The following is a 23,794-nucleotide window of genomic DNA, read 5'->3' as shown; positions in this document are numbered from 1 at the left end:
CAATAACCTGAATGTTGACTGCATGTAAACGTAGTCTGTGAGACTGAGAACAGAACAGATGTAGCAGTTCCAGGTACAGACCGTAAATATGGAGTCCAGGTCCAGCTGATGAACAGACTGAATTCTGGGAGATCCTGAGATCTGCTGGTCCGGTCTGAGGAGGAACCATGGAGAATCAGCATCACATCCGTCCACGCTGAAACTTCATTTTGACCTTTTTCTCAAAATTTTGACTTTTTTCTCAACATTTTGACTTTTTTCCTCAAAATTTTGACTTTTTTCTCAAGATTGTACTTCAACATTAATCTTGACATTTTGACTTTTCTTGAAATTTCAACTTTTTTCTCGACATTTCAACTTTTTTCTCGACATTTCAACTTTTTTCTCGACATTTCGACCTGTCCACACGGAAACTTCACGTCACATCTGTCTTCTTTTTCTCCTTTTTTCTCTTTTTTCCTTTTCCTTTTTAATCTCGACAATTCGCCTTTTTTCTCGACATTAAGACTTTTTTCCTCAAAATTTCGACTTTTTTCTTGAAATTTCGACTTTTTTCTTGAAATTTCTACATTCAAAATTTTGACTTTTTTACTCAAAATTTTGACTTTTTCGCTCAAAATTTTGACTTTTTTCCTCAACATTTTGACTTTTTTCTTGAAATTTTGACTTTTTCTCGACATTTCAACTTTTTTCTCAAAATTTCGACTTTTTCCTCAAGATTGTACTTCAACATTAATCTTGACATTTCGACTTTACTTGAAATTTCAACTTTTTTCTCGACATTTCAACTTTTTTCTTGACATTTCGACATTCGACCTGTCCACGCGGAAACTTCACTTCTTCTCTCTTCTTTTTCTCCATTTTTCTCTTTTTTCCTTTCCTTTTTAATCTCGACATTTCGCCTTTTTTCTCGACATTTTGACTTTTTTCTCAAAATTTCTACGTTCAAAATTTCGACTTTTTTCTTGAAATTTTGACTTTTTTCTCAAAATTTCTACGTTCAAAATTTCGACTTTTTTCTTGAAATTTTGACTTTTTTCTCAAAATTTCTACGTTCAAAATTTCAACTTTTTTCTCAAAATTTCGACTTTTTTCTCAAGATTGTACTTCAACATTAATCTTGACATTTCGACTTTACTTGAAATTTCAACTTTTTTCTCGACATTTCAACTTTTTTCTTGACATTTCGACATTCGACCTGTCCACGCGGAAACTTCACTTCTTCTCTCTTCTTTTTCTCCATTTTTCTCTTTTTTCCTTTCCTTTTTAATCTCGACATTTCGCCTTTTTTCTCGACATTTTGACTTTTTTCTCAAAATTTCTACGTTCAAAATTTCGACTTTTTTCTTGAAATTTTGACTTTTTTCTCAAAATTTCTACGTTCAAAATTTCGACTTTTTTCTTGAAATTTTGACTTTTTTCTCAAAATTTCTACGTTCAAAATTTCAACTTTTTTCTCAAAATTTCGACTTTTTTCTCAAGATTGTACTTCAACATTAATCTTGACATTTCGACTTTACTTGAAATTTCAACTTTTTTCTCGACATTTCAACTTTTTTCTCGACATTTCGACATTCGACCTGTCCACGCGGAAACTTCACTTCTTCTCTCTTCTTTTTCTCCATTTTTCTCTTTTTTCCTTTCCTTTTTAATCTCGACATTTCGCCTTTTTTCTCGACATTTTGACTTTTTTCTCAAAATTTCGACTTTTTTCTTGAAATTTTGACTTTTTTCTCAAAATTTCTACGTTCAAAATTTCGACTTTTTTCTTGAAATTTTGACTTTTTTCTCAAAATTTCTACGTTCAAAATTTCGACTTTTTTCTTGAAATTTTGACTTTTTTCTCAAAATTTCTACGTTCAAAATTTCAACTTTTTTCTCAAAATTTCGACTTTTTTCTCAAGATTGTACTTCAACATTAATCTTGACATTTCGACTTTACTTGAAATTTCAACTTTTTTCTCGACATTTCAACTTTTTTCTCGACATTTCGACATTCGACCTGTCCACGCGGAAACTTCACTTCTTCTCTCTTCTTTTTCTCCTTTTTTCTCTTTTTTCCTTTCCTTTTTAATCTCGACATTTCGCCTTTTTTCTTGACATTTTGACTTTTTTCCTCAACATTTTGACTTTTTTCTTGAAATTTTGACTTTTTCTCGACATTTCGACTTTTTTCTCAAAATTTCTACTTTTTTCTCAAGATTCTACTTCAACATTAATCTCGAAATTTCTACTTTTTTCTCGACATTTCGACTTTTTTCTCGACATTTCGACTTTCGGCCTGTCCACGCGGAAACCTCACTGAACATCTGTCTTCTTTTTCTCCTTTTTTCTTTTTTCCTTTCCTTTTTAATCTCGACATTTTGCCTTTTTTCTCGACATTTTGACTTTTTTCTCAACATTTTCACTTTTTTCTTGAAATGTTGACTTTTTTCTTGACATTTTCACTTTTTTCTCAACATTTTCACTTTTTTCTTGAAATGTTGACTTTTTTTCTTGACATTTTCACTTTTTTCTCAACATTTTCACTTTTTTCTTGAAATTTTGACTTTTTTCTTGATATTTTGACTTTTTTCTCAAAATTTCTACTTTTTTCTCAAGATTCTACTTCAACATTAATCTCGAAATTTCTACTTTTTTCTCGACATTTTGACTTTTTTTTCCTCAACATTTTCACTTTTTTCTTGAAATTTTGACTTTTTTCTCAACATTTTGACTTTTTTCTCAAAATTTCTACTTTTTTCTCAAGATTCTACTTCAACATTAATCTCGAAATTTCAAATTTTTTCTCAAATTTTCGACTTTTTTCCTCAACATTTTGACTTTTTTCCTCAACATTTTTAATTTTTTCTTGAAATTTTGACTTTTTTCTTGACATTTTGACTTTTTTCTTGAAATTTTGACTTTTTTCTTGACATTTCGACTTTTTTCTTGATTTTTCGACTTTTTTCTCAAGATTGTACTTCAACATTAATCTTGACATTTCGACTTTTCTCGAAATTTCAACTTTTTTCTCGAAATTTCGACATTTCAACTTTTTCGACATTTCGACTTTTTTCTCAAAATTTCGACTTTCGGCCTGTCCACGTGGAAACTTCCCTGCTCAGTTACAGTTTCACGTTATCATCCGAACCGCTGATCCCGTCAAACCTCTGCTCAGGAGATACAACTCACCGTTCTGCAGACGCCTGTCCGTCCCTGAAGTTAATAACATATTCCTTGGACTGGTCACTTTTACAGGACAGACAGCTGAGTTCTGGTGCGTTCAGAGACCTGAGAGAAACACTTTTATTTAATAAAAAAACACACATATTGATGTTATAAAACCATTAAACATGAATCACTGAGTTTACATACCTTGTTGCAGCAGACGCAGGTCCGTCCTTGAAGTTAATAACATATTCCTTGGACTGGTCACTTTTACAGGACAGACAGAGTTCTGGTCCAGGTTCTGGTCCAGGTTCTGGTCCAGGTTCAGCTGTTTCCTGAGGAATCCTGATTTAAAACACAACAGAATTCATGTACAAACATCACAACATTTCCCACCGTACTTATGCCGATGACACACAGCTCTATATTTCAGTGTCACCACGTGACTACAGTCCCCTGATCTCACTGGTAACTGTATTCACCAAATCAATGATGGATGAGACAGAATTTCTCCAGCTAAATGCAGAAACTCTAAATCTTAACAAGAATTTTTGTCTTATTTCTAGTTAAAATGTCTCATTTTTAGTAAAAAAAAACTGATTCCACTTAAAACTAGAGTCATCACTGGAAAAAACAACATCTTCTCATTACAAGCAAAAAAATCTTGTTCCACTGGCAGATTTTTCTACTTATTTTAAGTGAAAATTTACTTGAAACAGGTGAAAATTGTCAAAAAACAAGTTATTTTTCTGGTAATGACTCTTGTTTTAGGTGTAATGAGATTTTTTGACTAGAAATTAGACATTTTAACTAAAAAATAAGACAAATATTCCCGGTAAGATTTTGAGTTTTTGCAGTGTAAATGCAGAAAAGACAGTAATCATTTTTGGGCCTAAAAACTAAAGGGGAAAGATCAGCCTCACCTCGGCTCCATGTCATTGACAGCTACAGCCTCTCTTCTTTTCTGTTTTTATCAATGACATGCCTTTGGTTCTGGACAGGGCAGCCATGACCATATATGCTGATGACTCCACTCTATACACAGACAATGATAATATTGCAGAACTTAACAGTGCTTTGCAGTGTAATCTTGATTTGGTGTCTGAATGGGTAGATAAAAACAAGTTAGTTTTAAATGTACTTAAAACTAAATGCATAGTCTTTGGTTCTAGTCACTCTTTGAGCAAAAAGTTACAATTATCTCTCTCATTGAGAGGTATTGCACTAGAACAAGTCAACAACGTAAAACTTTTGGGCCTAACACTAGATCAAAAACTGGCTTGGACCACACATATTGATAACTGGTTAAAATGGGCAGAGCCGTGTCTGTGATCAAGCGCTGTTCCCACTTTTTGAATGTTCATTCTATGAGGCAGATTACTAACTCTTTGGTACTATCTCACCTGGACTATTGCTCTATGGTCTGGTCATGCGCTGCTAAGAAAGATATTCATAAACTTCAGCTTGTGCAAAACAGATCTGCACGTATGGTCCTTGGCTGTCCGTTCAGAGCCAATGTTAATAAAATGCACAACAAGCTCAACTGGTTGAAAGTAGAAGACAGGCTGTCATCCAATCAGCTCATTTTCTTTCGTAAAATGTGTATTACATCTAAGCCCCGATGTTTATATTCTAAGATGTGCCACGCTGATGAAGTTCATGATCATTACACAAGGCAGGTAACCATGGGTATTTTTGTACTACCAGCTGCAAGATCATGCTCTATGCAAAAAACTGTTCTATATCATTCTATTTCTTTATGGAATAAGTTGCCGGATTGCTTAAGACACACTACTTCTGTAATGGTTTTTAAAAAACATCTTAAAAAAAGTATGTTGGCTGAATACCATTAAAGTAAACAATTAGCAGTCAGTTAGGTTTTTACTAGGGTTTTTGATTTCATAACATGTAGAATTCTCATTTTGTTTTGATCTCATGGATACCATGTTTAATTTCAATCTGTCTTGACTTCTAAACATGTATAGTCTAAACCAAGCTTTGATTGTGTGTTATCTTTAATTGTACCTAGTGATGATTTTTAGAACAGTGTTCTTGTAACATCTGACATTGTTTTATTTTGATTTTATTTTCATTGTTTTGTGCATGTACGGAGTAGGATGGGGTTGTGTGGTGGGAGGTGGATGGGTGGGTCGGGATTTTGGAGTGCTTAGTAGTCCAAGCTCATTCAGTTTAGCTCTATTCACGCAGTAATGTACAAATTTTATATATGTTACATTTATATGTATTTTATGTGTAGACCCCAGGAAGACTAGCTGTTACCATGGGTGACAGCTAATGGGGATCTTAATAAACAACAACAACAACAACAACAAATCAATCAGAAATCTGGGTGTAATTATTGACCTGAACTTCAACAGCCATCTAAAGTTTATCACTAAATCTGCCTATTACCACCTGAAAAACATTGCTAGAATTAAGGGGATTCTGTCTAAACAAGACATGGAAAAACTTATTCATGCATTCATTTTCAGTAGGTTGGATTATTGCATCTTTACAGGCCTTAACTTATCATTTTATTTCATTTTATTTGTTATTTACTGTTTAATTGTGTCTTGCCGCTAGGGTTTGTCCCGATCAGGATTTTTTAGTTCCCGATCACTTGAGTTTGAGTTTCTGCCGGTCCCCATTTTCCCCGATCCGATCACTTTTTTTGGCTCCTGATACATTTCTGATACTTTTTCCTGATCAGATACATTTTGGTAATGAATTAAAAAAAAAAAAAAAGAGGACTAAAACTAAATGATCCCAAGTTTCTTTTCTTATCCATTGGAAACAACATGGACATTTATTTCAACAAAGCTTATCAGCTCTGGAGCCACAAAATGTAAAAACATGAAATTGAAAACTAAAACCACGATGGAGTATTAGGGCCAAACTAAGACAAAAAAGTTGTAACATTACGAGAATAAAGTCGTAACATTACGAGAATAAAGTCGTAACGTTACGAGAATAAAGTCGTAACATTACGAGAATAAAGTCGTAACATTACGAGAATAAAGTCGTAACATTACGAGAATAAAGTCGTAACGTTACGAGAATAAAGTCGTAACGTTACGAGAATAAAGTCGTAACATTACGAAAATAAAGTCGTAACGTTACGAAAATAAAGTCGTAACGTTACGAGAATAAAGTCGTAACATTACGAAAATAAAGTCGTAACATTACAAAAAATAAAGTCGTAACATTACAAAAAATAAAGTCGTAACATTACGAAAATAAAGTCGTAACGTTACGAGAATAAAGTCGTAACGTTACGAGAATAAAGTCGTAACGTTACGAAAATAAAGTCGTAACGTTACGAGAATAAAGTCGTAACGTTACGAGAATAAAGTCGTAACATAAACGAGAATAAAGTCGTAACGTTACGAGAATAAAGTCGTAACATAAACGAGAATAAAGTCGTAAAATAAACGAGAATAAAGTCGTAAAATAAACGAGAATAAAGTCGTAACATAAACGAGAATAAAGTCGTAAAATTACGAGAATAAAGTCGTAAAGTTACGAGAATAAAGTCGTAACGTTACGAGAATAAAGTCGTAACGTTACGAGAATAAAGTCGTAACGTTACGAGAATAAAGTCGTAACGTTACGAGAATAAAGTCGTAACGTTACGAGAATAAAGTCGTAACGTTACGAGAATAAAGTCGTAACGTTACGAGAATAAAGTCGTAACGTTACGAGAATAAAGTCGTAACGTTACGAGAATAAAGTCGTAACGTTACGAGAATAAAGTCGTAACGTTACGAGAATAAAGTCGTAACGTTACGAGAATAAAGTCGTAACGTTACGAGAATAAAGTCGTAACGTTACGAGAATAAAGTCGTAACGTTACGAGAATAAAGTCGTAACATTACAAGAATATAATTTATGAGAACTCTAACAGGAAGAGCATCTTCTCCCTGTTTAAAAATGAGGAATATTGAGCATCTTGTGAAGTTATATTTATATATTTATAATATATTTAATATTACAACTTTATTCTCGTAATTCTACGACTTTATTGTCATAATTTTACGACTTTATTCTCGTATTATTATTACTTTATTCTCGTAATTTCCATTTTGTTTTTGTCTTAGTTTGGCCCTAATACTTGTACTAATAATGTTGTAATGTAATGTTGTAATAATGTTGTATAAATCAAAAAGTGTAGAATAGTGCAATAACAAAAATAAATAAATGTAACTTCAAAAGAGGTCGTTGAATGAAATCCAGTCAAACTCACTAACACAATAAAATTAAAATACTTTTGTCTTAACCTTAGTGCAACATTCTGAATGAATGAATGAATGAATAGCAGCAGCTTAATGAACATGAACAGATAGAACATTTCACTATTCAAACATTAAACCGTGTTAGTTTCACTTACTTTGTCGGCCTGAAGTGGCGTTAAATGCAACGATATATAAAACAATTTAATATATATTAAAAACTTTAATAACTAGGTTTGTCCTGATACTTTTTTGGCTGATACCGATGTTTTGAACATGCCGTAATCAGGACAACACTAACGGTAACTAGTTATTATTTTCCAGTAACCAGCACAACACTGGTGGTGTGTAACTTTTGTGTTTTATATTTCTCCATGGTGTCGTGAACTCACCGTGTTTCTGACTGGAACCTCAGCGGTGGCTCCATGGAGCGATTACTGACCTCAGACTGACACCCAGGAGACGAGAGACGCCTGGAGACAGAACATTGCAATAATATATATATATATATATATATATATATACACATACACACACACACATATACAATCTCAAAATCTTAACAAGAATATTTGTCTTATTTCTAGTTAAAATGTCTCCTTTTAGTAAAAAAATCTCATTACACTTAAAACAAGAATCATCACTGGAAAAAACAACAATTTTCACCTGTTTCAAGTAGATTTTCACTTAAAATTAGTAGAAAGTTTTTATTTCAGGGGGGATGATTTGGACCATTTTTATTTCAGGGGGGATGATTTGAACCGTTTTTATTTCAGGGGGATGATTTGGACCGTTTTTATTTCAGGGGGATGATTTGGACCGTTTTTATTTCAGGGGGGATGATTTGGACCGTTTTTATTTCAGGGGGATGATTTGGACCGTTTTTATTTCAGGGGGGATGATTTGGACCGTTTTTATTTCATCCCCCCTCAACTCCAGTACTGCTGCTGCATGTGCAGCTGCTACGTAGCAGAACTCCCACCCTACCGTTCTGCTGAGGGGACGTCCGCTACGTCAGGGGAAACTAATCCAGCATTTGCAACCCAACCCTGGGGTCTAACTCACCTGTGAGCTTCTCTGTCCTGCTCCCCACACAGAGGGGAGACGGAGGGACGGACTCCCCCGTCTCCGTCTCTGCTCTGGTCCATGCTGAGCACACACCTTTCTACCTGCAGGAGAAGAAGAAACACATCAGTAGTGTTTCTCCTCCACTGATTCCTGTTTCAGAGGAGGTTTCTGTTTCTCAGAGTAACTTTTACTGCCAAAAATAAAGACAAACTATAGTAAAAGAACGGTATGTACAGAGCTACGTCTGCATGGAACACACTTCCCAAACACTTTAAGCAAACTATTAACATAAAAGAATTCAAATTATAAAAAATTATATTTATATAAATATTGATATGGGCATGTGTGTACAAATATATATAGAAATATTCAACTATGTTTATGCATGTATAAGTATGTGTGTGAGTATAATTACAGTATATAATAATAATAATAATAATAATAATAATAATAACAATTATAATAATAATAATAAAAATTATAACAATAATAATAATAATTATTATTATTATAATAATTATAGTATTATTATTAATAATAATAATAATGATAACAATAATAATAATAATGATAATAATTATAATAATATTAATAATAATAATAATAATAATTACAATAATAATAATAATAATAATAATAATAATAATAATAATAATACTGTTATTTAGCAGTTTGAGTTCAGTGTGTGAATATTTATAAATACAGGTTAAATGATCAGTGAATGGGGACTAAATAAGTTTACACTTCTTCCTATTAGTGATGCACCGATTGTTCGGTAACCGAAATTGTTCGGCCGAAAATGGCAAAAAAACACTTTCGGTGTTCGTGGAATAAGTGGAAAAAAAGACGAACAATTAATAACGGCGTTGTAAAATAAGGAAATAGACTGGCCGCTCCCGTAACGGTTGCATCACAAATATAAATTGTTCGCCAACCAAAAAGTAACCACATAAGAATTTTACCAACATTCACCAGGAGGTGGAACCAAAACAACATAATGCTGGAAATTAAAACATGTTCAGTTTTTTATGTTCAATAAATATTTTCTACCTTGTAATTTTGTAAAAGATTTTTTTCTTTTAAAAGCCTAAATCAAATTTATTTGATTTATGCAATGCTGAAAAAAGTCGAAATGTTAAGGAAAAAAGTCAAAATTTTGTGAAAAAAGTCGAAATGTCGAGAAAAAATGTCAGAATTTTGTGAAAAAAGTCGAAATCTTCAGAAAAAAAGTCAAAATGTCGAGAAAAAAAGTCAAAATGTCGAGAAAAAAGTCAAAATATCGAGGAAAAAAAGTCAAAATTTTGTGAAAAAAGTCGAAATGTCGAGAAAAAAGTTGAAATGTTGAGAAAAAAGTCAAAATATTGTGAAAAAAGTCAAAAACTAACCACATAAGAATTTTACCAACATTCACCAGGAGCTGGAACCAAAACAACATAATGCTGGGAATTTAAAAAATGTTCAGTTTTTTTATGTTCAATAAATATTTTCTACCTTGTAATTTTGTAAAATATTTTTTTTCTTTTAAAAGCATGCCTAAATCAAATTTATTTGATTTATGCAATGGTGAAAAAAGTCGAAATGTTAAGGATAAAAGTCAAAATTTTGTGAAAAAAGTCGAAATGTCGAGAAAAAATGTCAGAATTTTGTGAAAAAAGTCGAAATCTTCAGAAAAAAAGTCAAAATGTCGAGAAAAAAGTCAAAATATCGAGAAAAAAGTTGAAATGTCGAGAAAAAAGTCAAAATATTGTGAAAAAAGTCCAAAAGTAACCACATAAGAATTTTACCTAACATTCACCAGGAGGTGGAACCAAAACTACATAATGCTGTGAAATTAAAAAATGTTCAGTTTTTTTAAGTTCAATAAATATTTTCTACCTTGTAATTTTGTAAAAGATTTTTTTCTTTGAAAAGCCTAAATCAAATGTATTTGATTTATGCAATGGTGAAAAAATTGGCAAAATAAATGAAAAACGGCGAAGAACAATGTTCGGTATTCGGCCAAGTGTTTATTATTATTTTCGGTTTCGGCCACAAATTTTCATTTGGGTGCATCACTACTTTACTTCCTACTCCTTTTTTGGCACATGTAAATTAAGATAGCAAGTTTTAAAGGATGAAATTCTTTGTTTTGTTGTTGTTTTCTTAAACTTCTCATGAAGTGTTGTTTCTTTTTTACATGTACAAAAATAAAATAAAATAAATCAAATCAAATTGTTAGTAAAGAAACATCTCTTGAATAGATACATCTAAAACGTATTTAATTATTATTAAATACATAAATATATTGGTGTAAATATCATCATGGAACCGGTTCAGACCTGTCAAGTTCTGGATTTAAAAATAAGGGACATTTCCCGCCGCTGTCCCACCAGCCCAACCGAGTAAACATTTTAAGACAGGTTTACAACAAATCTAAAATATCTACCTGTCAACCACTTAAAATCTACAATTATGATCAGAATCTGACTGTTCTACCTTTGTTGACACTGAAATGCTGTAATTCCTATGGATGTAATTCCTATAATAAAGCCTAGATGAAAACACTAAAGGGAATTAAAGCACATTTATTTATTTTAAATATTTTCAGTTCATATAGACATTGATTGTCTTCAAGTGAAACATGTGCATTTTATTTTAATTAGTAATTTCCACTCATGTGTCTCTGGCGCCGCCTGGTGGACATCGTTCTTCCTCAGTGAGAAACACTAAAATCTTAATTACAAATCTTTCAGAACTCTAACTGTTCCCCATCCCACTCTTCTTTAGGAAACAAATTAAATTTAATCCCATTTTTAAAGATATTTACACAAATTCTTCTCTTTTTGGGCAGAAATGTCTTCCCTCTCGTTACATTCATCCAACTCACACAATAAAGTGTGTAGAGATTGAATGTCCCATTACAATTACAGTAATATAATATGAAAATAAGGTACAAACAATAATAAATACATTAAATACAGTAAAATAATACAACAAGGTCCATCATACAAGGATATCAGTCTTCTAAATCAGTGGGAAAATGTCTCAACATTTTTTGTGCTTTTGTTTCAGTTATTAGTTTTAAAGATTTTAAATATAATCCAAATTCATAAAAAAAAAAACAAATTTGGGGGGTGACTTCAAATATCTATGTTATGAATAAAGAATTTGGCTAAACAGAAGATTATGTTACAAGAGTTCATCACTTTTGTTTCGTAAAAACATGCCAAATGTTATTATGTTATTATCTCTAGAAATAGAAGTTGGGAAGAATAAAATCCTTCGCTTTATCCATTTGTGAAGCCAGAACAAAGTAACACCTGAGAAAAATATAAGGTCATTTTCACAGAATTAACAAATATTATCATCAAAACTAAAACGTGATGTGAGTCGTTCTTTGGAAGGAAATATCTTGTTCATAATTTATTTCACTTTGGGGGGAATTAGATACATTGTTCTTAATTTAGTAGTGGAATTTTTTATCAAATTTGTGTAGAATGTCCTTTTGTGTTTTGATTTCAGGGAATGTTTTCAATAAGATAAGTTTCTAATAAAATGATTATCACATTTTTAGTCTGAGATTAAAATCCCTTGAATTAACAGTGTTTAGGTTGATTAGACATTATATTTTGGATCAGAAATATTAATTATTTAGGGAGTGCTTTATGTAATTTAGTAAAGTCTGATTTGGAAGGTTTGAAAGTATGTTTAACCTGGAATTCTTCATCATTTAATATGTTTTTTCTTTATTTTCTCATTGATTTTACAAAAAACAAGACACATTATACTTTCCAAAAGAACATTTTCATCAAAGAACACTGAGTAAAACAAAACAAAGAAGATACACAGTGAAAAAGAAAGAAAAGGAATAAAAAAACAAACAAAAAAATAAAAAAATAAATAAATAGATAGACAAATAAATAATAATAAAAAAATAAAAAAAATAAATAAATAAAAAATAATCAGTCAGGAATTAGGGAACAAAGATTCTTCTGAAGACGCTGGGCTTTTTGAATCATGCAAGATTTTAAATATTTTTTGTACTGAATTATTTCGTTTAGATATGCAATAAACATTGGATTAATTTTCAAAAAGTGACATTTATGAATAAAAAATTTAGCCAATATAATTAAATTATTAATTCCAAAGTCTATTTTTTTGTCCTCCACTTGTAAACCAACTTTAATGCTTTCAAATGTAAGAATAGGAATGGTTTGATCATTATATTATCCAGTATTAAAGCTTCACAAAAAGGTCCTGGTTAGAAACAAGAGTAAAAAAGATGCTCTAACGTTTTGATATCTGCGTTACAGAAAGTACAATTATTCAAATCTAAACTAACCCTTGCATGGTTTTCACTACACGTCACCTCCGATCCCGTTCATCTGATTTACATATTTATTTCTTGTTGATAAAGTCGACACATTCAAATATCTTGGACTTTGGATTGACCTGGAACTTTAGCCTTTAAACCTCACATTTATTATACTGTTAAAAAAGCTTCACTTTACCGTTCAATCAACTGTTTCACACTTCCTGTCAGAAAAAGGTTCATTTCTCAACTCATTCTACCACTTGTTGATTATGCAGATTAGGAATGGGCGATATTTTACCGTTCACGATAAACCGTCAAAAGAAAGAAAGAAAGAAAGAAAGAAAGAAAGAAAGAAAGAAAGAAAGAAAGAAAGAAAGAAAGAAAGAAAGAAAGAAAGAAAGAAAGAAAGAAAGAAAGAAAGAAAGTTCGCAAGAAAGAAAGAAAGTTCGAAAGAAAGAAAGAAAGAAAGTTCAAAAGTTCGAAAGAAAGTTCGAAAGAAAGTTCGAAAGAAAGAAAGAAAGTTCAAAAGTTCGAAAGAAAGTTCGAAAGTTCGAAAGTTCGAAAGAAAGAAAGAAAGAAAGAAAGAAAGAAAGAAAGAAAGAAAGTTCAAAAGTTCGAAAGAAAGTTCGAAAGAAAGTTCGAAAGAAAGAAAGAAAGAAAGTTCGAAAGAAAGTTCGAAAGAAAGTTCGAAAGAAAGAAAGAAAGAAAGAAAGAAAGAAAGAAAGAAAGAAAGAAAGAAAGAAAGAAAGAAAGAAAGAAAGAAAGAAAGAAAGAAAGTTCAAAAGTTCGAAAGAAAGAGAGAAAGAAAGATAGTTCGAAAGAAAGAAAGTTCGAAAGAAAGTTCGAAAGAAAGAAAGTTCGAAAGAAAGTTCGAAAGAAAGAAAGTTCGAAAGAAAGAAAGAAAGAAAGAAAGTTCGAAAGAAAGAAAGAAAGAAAGAAAGAAAGTTCGAAAGAAAGAAAGAAAGAAAGAAAGAAAGAAAGAAAGAAAGAAAGAAAGAAAGAAAGAAGGATAAATTCCCGTTGATACGTGTTTGTGTAACAAACATGGAGGATCTGAGTCATTCCAGTTTTGCAGTTCAGGTGGAACTCATTTAATTGGTGTAGTTTAGTATTTAGTATCTTTTAGAGCAGTGATTTGGCTCCAAAGACTGAATGTGGTGATAGATTTATATTTACAAAGATGGAGTTGAATTGGTATTTCTTTTATCGTCATTTTTATCGTTATCGGGATAAATGCCAGAAATTATCGTGATACATTTTTTAGTCCATACCGCCCATCCCTAATGCAGATATTGTTTATCAAAATACTCCAGATTCCCATCTTAAACCTCTGACTGTTTTATTTAATTCATTATGTAGATTTGTGTTACGTTGTCCTTTCAGAACATCATTGTTTTATGCAGTTTCACCGGCTTCACTTCCTTTTTAAATGTGTTTATTTTCACCGTCCTCAATATTTAAAAGAACTCATGATTCTATATAACTTTTCCTTTTTTCTTTGTTCCTAAAATTTCAAAAGAGGTTGGTAAAAGATCATTTTATTTTAAAGCTCCATCAGATTGGAATAATCTTCCCCTCTTTTTGCGTTCTATTACCTCTTTTCATTATTTTAAGTTGTCATTATACTCTCATCTTAAACATTGCCTATGTTTTTAATTTGTTCATGTATTTTTTGTCCTTTTTTCTATTTATGTATTTTATTTATTGATTTTTTTTCTCTGTTATGTTAGATTTATCTCATTGTTTCGGTTATTCAGTTAGTCTACTTTGTAACTAGACTTATGTGTGTGTTTTATGTCATGTATGTCTAGACTGTAATGTGATTTATTGTAATGTATGTTTTATGGGACCCCCCTTGAAAATGAGATGTTACATCTCAAGGGGCAAATCCTTTAATAAATTCTACTACTACTACCTTTTATGTAAAAATCCTTACATGGATAAACCTCATTCATTATTTTAAAATGAACTTATTTAGCCTTAGGTGGAGGTGGAAAGGAGAGCTAACGGGTTCTCATCTTAATTAAAAAACTAGTTGTATAATGTTAAAACATACGTTTCCTTTTCAAAAGGTGAAGAGAAACACACCAAAGTAAAATTAGTTATTAAGAATTTATTATTGTATTTTTGTATCTAAAAAAAATACAACAATCTATCATAATTTAATAAGTTTCCACAATCATCCATCAGATTTGTTCCCGTCGTCGCCACCAATCTCGCGAGAGCTGCTACCCCGGCTACAGCGAGCAGCAGTTCTCGCGAGATGAGGAGGAACAGAAATGCAGTTTAAAGATTATAATATTATAAAACGGGACTTTTACGGTAAAATACTAACACGGTAAAGAAGGTGAAGTACAGCAGTTTCCCGGCTAGAACGGGAGAGTTGACCGGTCTGAACCGGTTCTAGTTCTGGTCATAAACAAGCTGGCGGACCCAGAAGAATCGTTTATCTGGGTTTAAAACACGTTGTAAACGTTTAGCAGGGGGAGGAGGATCCACGTGGTTTAATCCTGAGAGGAAACTTTATAAAACTTTCTACCCCAGGAGTCTTAAAGCAGCTTACCTTTGGAGAGAGAGAAGTCTCAGCGGAAACTTCCAGAATGAAGAAAAACCTCGGAGGAGGAGACCCTGGTGACGTCACTGACCTCCCCGTGACCCCGCCGTATCAGTGACGTCACTGACCCCGCGGTGACCCCGGAGCAGCGGGGCGGACGGGCAGATTAAAATAATAATAATAATAAAAGAGAATATATATATATATATCTATATATATATTTTTTATTTATTTATTTTTATATATATATATATATATATATATATATATATATATATATATATATATATATATATATATATATATATATATATACATATATATATTATTTATTTATTTATTTATTTATATATATATATATATATATATTCTTTTGTGTGTGTGTGTGCGTGTGTGTGTGTACGTTAAGTGTACTGCTGCTAACACGTGAGTTTCCCCATTGAGGGAGTAATAAAGGACTATCTTATCTTATCTTGGAGGAAAAGTTGTACACTTGATGAAAATGAGAAATGGAAAAGAAAAGAAAGAAAATAGGGAAAAAAGGAAACAAGGGAGAAAAAAATCCAAGACTTATCAGTAATTTTGGATTACTTTCACATTGGGGATTGATAAAGTGAAGTTAATTTAAATTAAAGTATTTGGGAGGAATCCGGGCACCAGAAAGCTTAAAAACTGAACATCTGTTAGACTAGAAACAACTAATCTACAGATTTCCTTTAGTTCAATAAAACCCCAGGATATGTGGATTGTTGTGAAATCACCAACAGAAACAGGTTTTAGCGTAGTTTTGAGTTTTGTGTTGTTAAAGGCTGTAAACCTTATAATCCCCTGAAGGTTTAAAAAAACAAACAGTAAATCAGTTCACATTTACTCTTGACTTGTCTGACTTGTCTGACTTGTCTGACTTGTCTGACTTCAGCGTTTCCCTGGAATCGGTTGTTTAGTTAAACAAGTCACCAGGAAGTTTCTGATCAAATTCTTTCTTTCATATAGATGTTTCTGTCGGAGACAGAAACATCTATATGTAGGTAATTTTGGCTGTTTTTAAACGTTTCCGCATAAAAATGCGTTTTAATTACATTTCTAGCGAGAAATATATATTTTACTTTCATAATATTCACTCAGTGAATGTACATAATCACTCGTTTTCCCCGTTTTGCAACCTCGCCAGAATAAAGGCTGTTTTATGGTCCCGCGTTACACCAACGCAGAGCCTACGGCGTAGGTTACGCGTCGACGCGCGCCGTACGCCGTACCCTACGCCGTAGGCTCTGCGTCGATTTAACGCGGAACCATAAATCAGCTCCGGAGCCAGAAATCTCGAAATTTTCTGAGCAAATTTCTTAACAGGCGTAGCTACAACTGTTAGATTTCATCTATTAAACCAACATTTATTTTCCTAAATTATTTATTTCAGCCAGAGGTAATTCTCCACAGAGCTGCAGGTTTCTCCCCGGGACGACGGCGCAGGTTGACCCGGCCGTGAGCTGCTGCTGCTGCTGCTGCTGCTGCTGCTGCTGCTGCTGCTGCTGCTGCTGCTGCTGCTGCTGCTGCTGCTGCTGTTAATGCTGCTGCTGCTGCTGCTGCTGCTGCTGCTGCTGCTGCTGCTGCTGCTGCTGCTGCTGCTGCTAATGCTGCTAAGAGTCCAAATATACTCGCCGTTCAGAACGCGTACGCGTGACGTCACACGTATCCTGCGTTCATTTGGCGCGTCGACGTGCACGTTCTCAAAAAGACACTGAACGCGTACGCGACCTGCAGTTCTGGCTCTGGCCGCTAGTATCGCTGTTCCCAGGTCTGATAACAGCTGTTCCCGGTCTGATAACAGCTGTTCCCGGTCTGATAACAGCTGTTCCCGGTCTGATAACAGCTGTTCCCGGTCTGATAACAGCTGTTCCCGGTCTGATAACAGCTGTTCCCGGTCTGATAACAGCTGTTCCCGGTCTGATCCCAGCTGGCACTGCTGCTCTCAGCTGGAGAAAGTTCCCCATGCGGTTAACTTCCCCTTTGATAACTCACTTTAACTTCACTTTAATTTTACACCAGAATGTTTTTTCTTTTAAATTGAAAGATAGATACAAACAAACAAAGCACATAAAAGTCATATCAGAATTACAAACTTTTGCCTTGGGTTGAGCAACATCAGTTTTACAAAATATACACTGAGAATCTAATTATTGTACAACATAAAATAAAAAATAAATGAAAAATAACTCACAAGGGCCATCTTATATTAAATCCTATCTTTCAAGTAAATAAAACAGTTTAAGGGCTTTCTTTTCTTTAACTAACTCAAGGACTTACTCAAGAGCTTTAGCTCATTTCTTCACTGGGTCAAACATGGTTTGGTCTTAAAAAAATCTACATTTGTGAATGAAGAACTTTCCCAAAAACACCAAATTATTAAGGACAAAGTCCAAATTCTTGTCTTCAACAAAATAATAGTATTCTATTCTATTCCACCCATTTTTTGGAAAATCATATTAGGAACAATAAACCAGATGGAATGTCTATTTGTAAGGAAAGATTTTAACTATTTCAGTTTCAAGACACCATTCATAATATTGAAATCGATCACATTCAACATCATCATAGTTTTTTACCATGTCAATCTTTCTTATGTATTGACATCTATTTCTCCATATGAACTTAAAATTAACTGGATTTATTGTTTCGTCATTCTTGTTGAGATGGGTAAGGAGAATGCCGGATAAATGAGTCTGGACAGACTATCCATTTTTGATAATAAGCAATAATAATAAGATAAGATAAAATAGTCCTTTATTACTCCCTCAATGGGGAAACTCACGTAGCAGCAGCATCACACACACATACAGGGAACGGGGTAAAAAAGTAATAATAAATAAGTAATAAAAATGAATAAAGAGTAATAATAATAATAATAATGCTGTGGTTTTCTATAGCTCCTTCAAGGCACCCAGAGCTTTACAGAAATCATTATTCATTCATACACATTCTCCCCGGTGGTGGTAGCTACGTTTGTAGCCACAGCTGCTCCGTTTGTAGCCACAGCTGCTACGTTTGTAGCCACAGCTACTACGTTTGTAGCCACAGCTGCTCCGTTTGTAGCCACAGCTACTACGTTTGTAGCCACAGCTGCTCCGTTTGTAGCCACAGCTGCTACGTTTGTAGCCACAGCTGCTCCGTTTGTAGCCACAGCTACTACGTTTGTAGCCACAGCTGCTCTGTTTGTAGCCACAGCTGCTACGTTTGTAGCCACAGCTACTCCGTTTGTAGCCACAGCTGCTCCGTTTGTAGCCACAGCTGCTCCGTTTGTAGCCACAGCTACTACGTTTGTAGCCACAGCTACTACGTTTGTAGCCACAGCTGCTCCGTTTGTAGCCACAGCTACTACGTTTGTAGCCACAGCTACTACGTTTGTAGCCACAGCTGCTCCGTTTGTAGCCACAGCTACTCCGTTTGTAGCCACAGCTACTACGTTTGTAGCCACAGCTGCTCCGTTTGTAGCCACAGCTACTACGTTTGTAGCCACGGCTGCTACATTTGTAGCCACAGCTGCTCCGTTTGTAGCCACAGCTACTACGTTTGTAGCCACAGCTACTACGTTTGTAGCCACAGCTGCTCCGTTTGTAGCCACAGCTACTACGTTTGTAGCCACAGCTGCTCCGTTTGTAGCCACAGCTACTACGTTTGTAGCCACAGTTGCTCCGTTTGTAGCCACAGCTACTACGTTTGTAGCCACAGCTACTACGTTTGTAGCCACAGTTGCTCCGTTTGTAGCCACAGCTACTACGTTTGTAGCCACAGCTACTACGTTTGTAGCCACAGCTACTACGTTTGTAGCCACAGCTGCTACGTTTGTAGCCACAGCTGCTCCGTTTGTAGCCACAGCTACTACGTTTGTAGCCACAGCTGCTCCGTTTGTAGCCACAGCTGCTAAGTTTGTAGCCACAGCTACTACGTTTGTAGCCACAGCTGCTCCGTTTGTAGCCACAGCTACTACGTTTGTAGCCACAGCTGCTCCGTTTGTAGCCACAGCTGCTAAGTTTGTAGCCACAGCTGCTAAGTTTGTAGCCACAGCTGCGCTGCAGACTGACAGAAGCGTGGCTGCCATATCGCGCCAAACGGCCCCTCCGACCACCACCAACATTCATACACATTCACACACATTCACACGATGTTATAATCTCCTACATCATCCAAAATTGTCCTGTAAACTTGTTCGTTTTTCTAATCTGCTACCGCTGCTGCTGCTACTACTTCTGCTACTTAATATAAGTAGCTTTTCCAACTGTTGCTCTGCTTACTGCCCCCTATTGGTCACCACCGGTATGGCGCGTTCTCGTCGTGTGGTACGCGAGGTACGCTGGGAGCCGAACAGACGCGTACGCAGGCACCAACGGCGACCATATTCGTGGCTTAATGCTGCTGCTGCTGCTGCTGCTGCTGCTGTTACCATGGTAACAGCTGCTGCTGCTGCTGCTGCTGTTACCATGGTAACAGCTGCTGCTGCTGCTGCTACTGCTGCTGCTGCTGCTGTTACCATGGTAACAGCTGCTGCTGCTGCTGCTGCTGTTACCATGGTAACTGCTGGTCCTGCTGCTGCTACCATGGTAACTGTTGGTGCTGCTGCTGCTGCTGCTGTTACCATGGTAACAGCTACTGCTGCTCCCCGGGGCCGGCGGCTCTTCTCATCTCCGAAAACATCGGGTCAAATTTCTTAACAGGCGTTATTTGGATAAACTGAGCCCAGGTTGGGGATCTTAACGGTTATTTTTACGCCTGAAAAAATATTAAAACTTAACAAAGTGGCATATTAACAGCGCTACAGCTGAAATTAAAACAGCTTTTAGCTCTCAGCTTCCTGATTTTAGTGGTGGTGCTGAAAGTAGGAGTAGGGGGAGTATTGGGACAGACCTGGGAAGATTTCAAGTGCCCTAAAATCTGTCCCTTCTTTTTTAGGGCTAGTGAAAGAAAGTAGGGGGAGTATTGGGATTGGGCCCAACTAGGATATGTGGATTGTTGTAAACTCACCAACTGAAACAGGTTTTAGTGTAGTTTTGTGTTTTTTTAGGGCTGTAAACCTTATAATCCCCCGAAGGTTTAAAACAAACAGTAAATCAGTTCACATTTAGTCTTGACTTGTCTGACTTGTCTGACTTCAGCGTTTCCCTGGAATCGGTTGTTTAATTAAACACGTCACCAGGAAGTTTCTGATCAAATTCTTTCTGATCAAGCAAGCAAATTGACAACGTGGTCAGGACCAGTTTTTATCAGTTACAGGTTTTAAGAAAGGTAAAGCAATTTTTAAATCGTGCAGACTTGGAAAAAACCATTCATGCTTTTATAAGCTCAAGAATTGATTATTGTAATGCTTTGTATGTTGGTGTCTCCAAGTCTTCTTCTAGCCCAGGGGTCGGCAACCCGCGGCTCTAGAGCCGCATGCGGCTCTTTAGCGCCGCCCTAGTGGCTCCTGGAGCTTTTTCAAAAATGACCTTTTTTTTCCTTTTTTTCTTCTTTTTTTCTTTTATTCCTTTTCATTTTCTTTTTACTTCTTTTTTTCTGCTTCTTTTTTTCTTTTCTTTCTTCCTTTTTCCTTTCCTTTTTAATCTCTACATTCTGACTTTTTTCTCGAAATTTTGACTTTTTTCTCGACATTTCGACTTTTTCTCAATTTTTTGACTTTTTCTCAACATTTCGACTTTTTCTCAATATTTTTCATTTTTTTCTCCAGATTTTGACTTTTTTCTCAAGATTGTATTTCAACATTAATTTTGAAATTTTGACTTTTTTCTCGAAATTTTGACTTTTTTCACGACATTTCGACTTTTTTCTCGAAGTACATAATGAAAAAAAAAATCCTCCCCCAACATGTGTTGCCTTCATTCTAAGGTTTATACCAAACTTTTCATTTTTTGCGGCTCCAGACATATTTGTTTTTTGCGTTTTTGGTCCAATATGGCCCTTTCAACATTTTGGGTTGCCGACCGCTGTTCTAGCCGCTGCACGCTTTTTAACTAATACCCGACGTCGCGAACACATAACCCCGGTTTTATTTGCTCTTCACTGGCTTCCTGTTTCTTTTAGAATTGATTTTAAAATGTTAAGACTCTGGAATAAGCTGCACCATCACTGACTTTGGGGTTTTTAAATCCAGACTTAAAACCTATTTATTTAAACTGGCTTTTAATACACAGTATTGATGTGAAATATTCTTCATTTTGATGATAAACTTAGCTGGAAATCACATATAAATAGAGCAAAATCAAGAATGTCTAAAACCCTAGCAATATTAAATAAAACAAATGATTTTTTCTGTCAAAGACACAGTTTTTGATGTATAACTCACTCATAGTTCCATACATGACTTATTGTGGAGATATGGGGTAACACCTATAAAACAAATACAAACCCTATTTTCTTATTACAGAAAAGAGTGTTAAGGATAATTAATAGATCTGACTATTATAAACCAACAAATAATCTCTTTATTAAATATAATACTTTAAAATTCCAGGGGAAACTCATGTTTGAGACGACGACAGTAAGAACTAATATTAAAAAGAGATGGACATCAATTAAGGCAAGAGAAATTTGGAATAGTTGTAATAACGACCTAAAAATGTGCAGTTCCATCTTCAAGTTTAAGAAATTGTTTAAAGAAAATACTGTAAATAAATATAAAACACTATAATTATAAAGTATATTATCAAATACATTCTAGAATGTGAAACGACAATTTTATATTTTGTCTTACTTATTTTTGTCTTCTTTATGTATGGTTTGTTTCCACTGAGTAAAAGTTAATGTCTCATATTTAAGCTGATCATAAGATAAAAAATGGTATGGCTTCAGCTACACCTTTTCGGCTAAATAAATGTTGTTTTTTCTTTCCTTTTCATCTTGTTCTGCAAAAAGTGTGTACAAGCCGAAATAAAGATTCATAACATAACATAACATTTAATTTTATTGGTTTCATTATGTCGTTTTTAAATTGTTTTGTTTTAATGTGGATTTGAATGGAAAGCACTTTGGTCACCCTGTGTCGTAAAGGGCTTTATAAATACACATTGATTGATTGATTGATTGATAAATGTTCACCTACGATTATCTGAAATCACAGGAATCTTTAGAACAGTGATTGGCCCGCGGCCCCCTGGTGGGCCGCGGAGGTACTGCAAGTGGGCGGCCAAATCATTTCCAAAAAAGTATGATATTTTTTTGGAGGGGCCGGGGGAATATTATTACATAAAAATATACAGAATAATGTTTTAAATGTTAAAACTAAGTTATGTTTAAAATTATATTAAAAATGTTTAAATATTATTTTCATTATTAGGGCCCGAGCACTTGCAGTGCGAAGGCCCTATTGCATCTGAAGGAAGTTTCTTTCTTTATTTCTTTTTCTTTCTTCTGACAAAAGGAGGGCATTTTTCCCCCTAAACGTGCCCAAAAAGTCAGCAAATTTTGCATGCAAGCCAGGTCTGGCGGAAAATTTGATATTTCATGGTTTGTATTAATGGGCGTGGCCTAACGGCTCAACAGCGCCCCCTAGAAAACTTTGTGCCTCAAGCCCCACAATACGGTTTGACGTACATGCACGAAAATCGGTACACACCTGTATCATGTCACAACTTAAAGAAAAGTCTCTTGGCGCCATGGCCCAAACCAAACAGGATGCCGGCCATTTTGAATTAATCGTGTAATTTTGGCGCAATTTATGCCATTTCTTCGGCAATTAATAAGGCCCGAACCGTAACGTGCACCCAGGTGTGTTATACATCAAAATGTGCGTCTACATCCTGCGACAATGCACATTACTTTTCTCTTTCAAAAGCGTTACCGTGGCGACGCTAGACGCCAAAAAGCGTACCCCCCTTCATCTGATTGGTCCATATTTGATAGTTCTCCAAAAAAAAAGTCACCAAATTTTGCACGCAAGCCAGGCCTGGTGATACATTTGATATTTCATGGTTTGCATTAATGGGCGTGGCCTAACGGCTCAACAGCGCCCCCTAGAATACTTTTCTCTGCCATAACTTTTGAATGGTTTGACATAGAGAGTCGTGGGTGGTGTCATCGGACTCCGTATTGAGTCTTTGACCATAATTGACCAGAAAATTAGCCCCGCCCCTTCTTCTGATTGGTTGTCCCTTTTTTCTGCTATAACTTTTGAATGGTTTGACATAGGAAGTCGTGGGTGGTGTCGTTTCTGATATGCTGATGGGGGGCGGTGGCCGTGAGTGCGAGGGCCCGTTCATTGCTGCTTGCAGCTTTAATTTTGTTTTGTTTTCCTTTCCTTCCTTCAAGTATTAGACATGTGACAAGCAAATGAACGTAACTTTTGTTTGCATGGTCGGACCACTTTGCAGCGGGACTGCATTACACTTGACTTATTTACGTTTGATGCTGATGCCTGAAACTGGAGTACAGTGTTGGGACTAACATTATTTAGTAACGCGTTACAGTAACGCCGTTACTTTTGCGGTAACTAATACTCTAACGCATTACTTTTTA

At 34.8% G+C, this 23,794-nt stretch overlaps 1 protein-coding gene across 1 annotated transcript in view; it reads right to left on the bottom strand.

Annotated features, from left to right (window-relative positions):
* LOC133425373 (NLR family CARD domain-containing protein 3-like) overlaps positions 1-15,375 on the bottom strand; it is a 33,419-nt gene extending 18,044 nt beyond the window's left edge. The window contains exons 1-6 of the mRNA XM_061716212.1: positions 15,305-15,375; positions 8,445-8,548; positions 7,772-7,852; positions 3,358-3,495; positions 3,175-3,273; positions 82-154 (exon numbers count right to left, since the gene is read on the bottom strand). Coding sequence (XP_061572196.1) covers positions 82-154; positions 3,175-3,273; positions 3,358-3,495; positions 7,772-7,852; positions 8,445-8,527 — 474 coding nt within the window. The 5' untranslated portion in view covers positions 8,528-8,548; positions 15,305-15,375. The remainder of the gene's footprint in view (positions 1-81; positions 155-3,174; positions 3,274-3,357; positions 3,496-7,771; positions 7,853-8,444; positions 8,549-15,304) is intronic.
* Between the last annotated feature and the right edge of the window lie 8,419 nt (positions 15,376-23,794).

The sequence above is a fragment of the Cololabis saira genome, chromosome 24 (assembly GCF_033807715.1).
Source record: "Cololabis saira isolate AMF1-May2022 chromosome 24, fColSai1.1, whole genome shotgun sequence".
Classification (NCBI taxonomy): Eukaryota; Metazoa; Chordata; class Actinopteri; order Beloniformes; family Belonidae; genus Cololabis; species Cololabis saira.
This window is presented reverse-complemented; position numbering and strand designations above follow the sequence as displayed.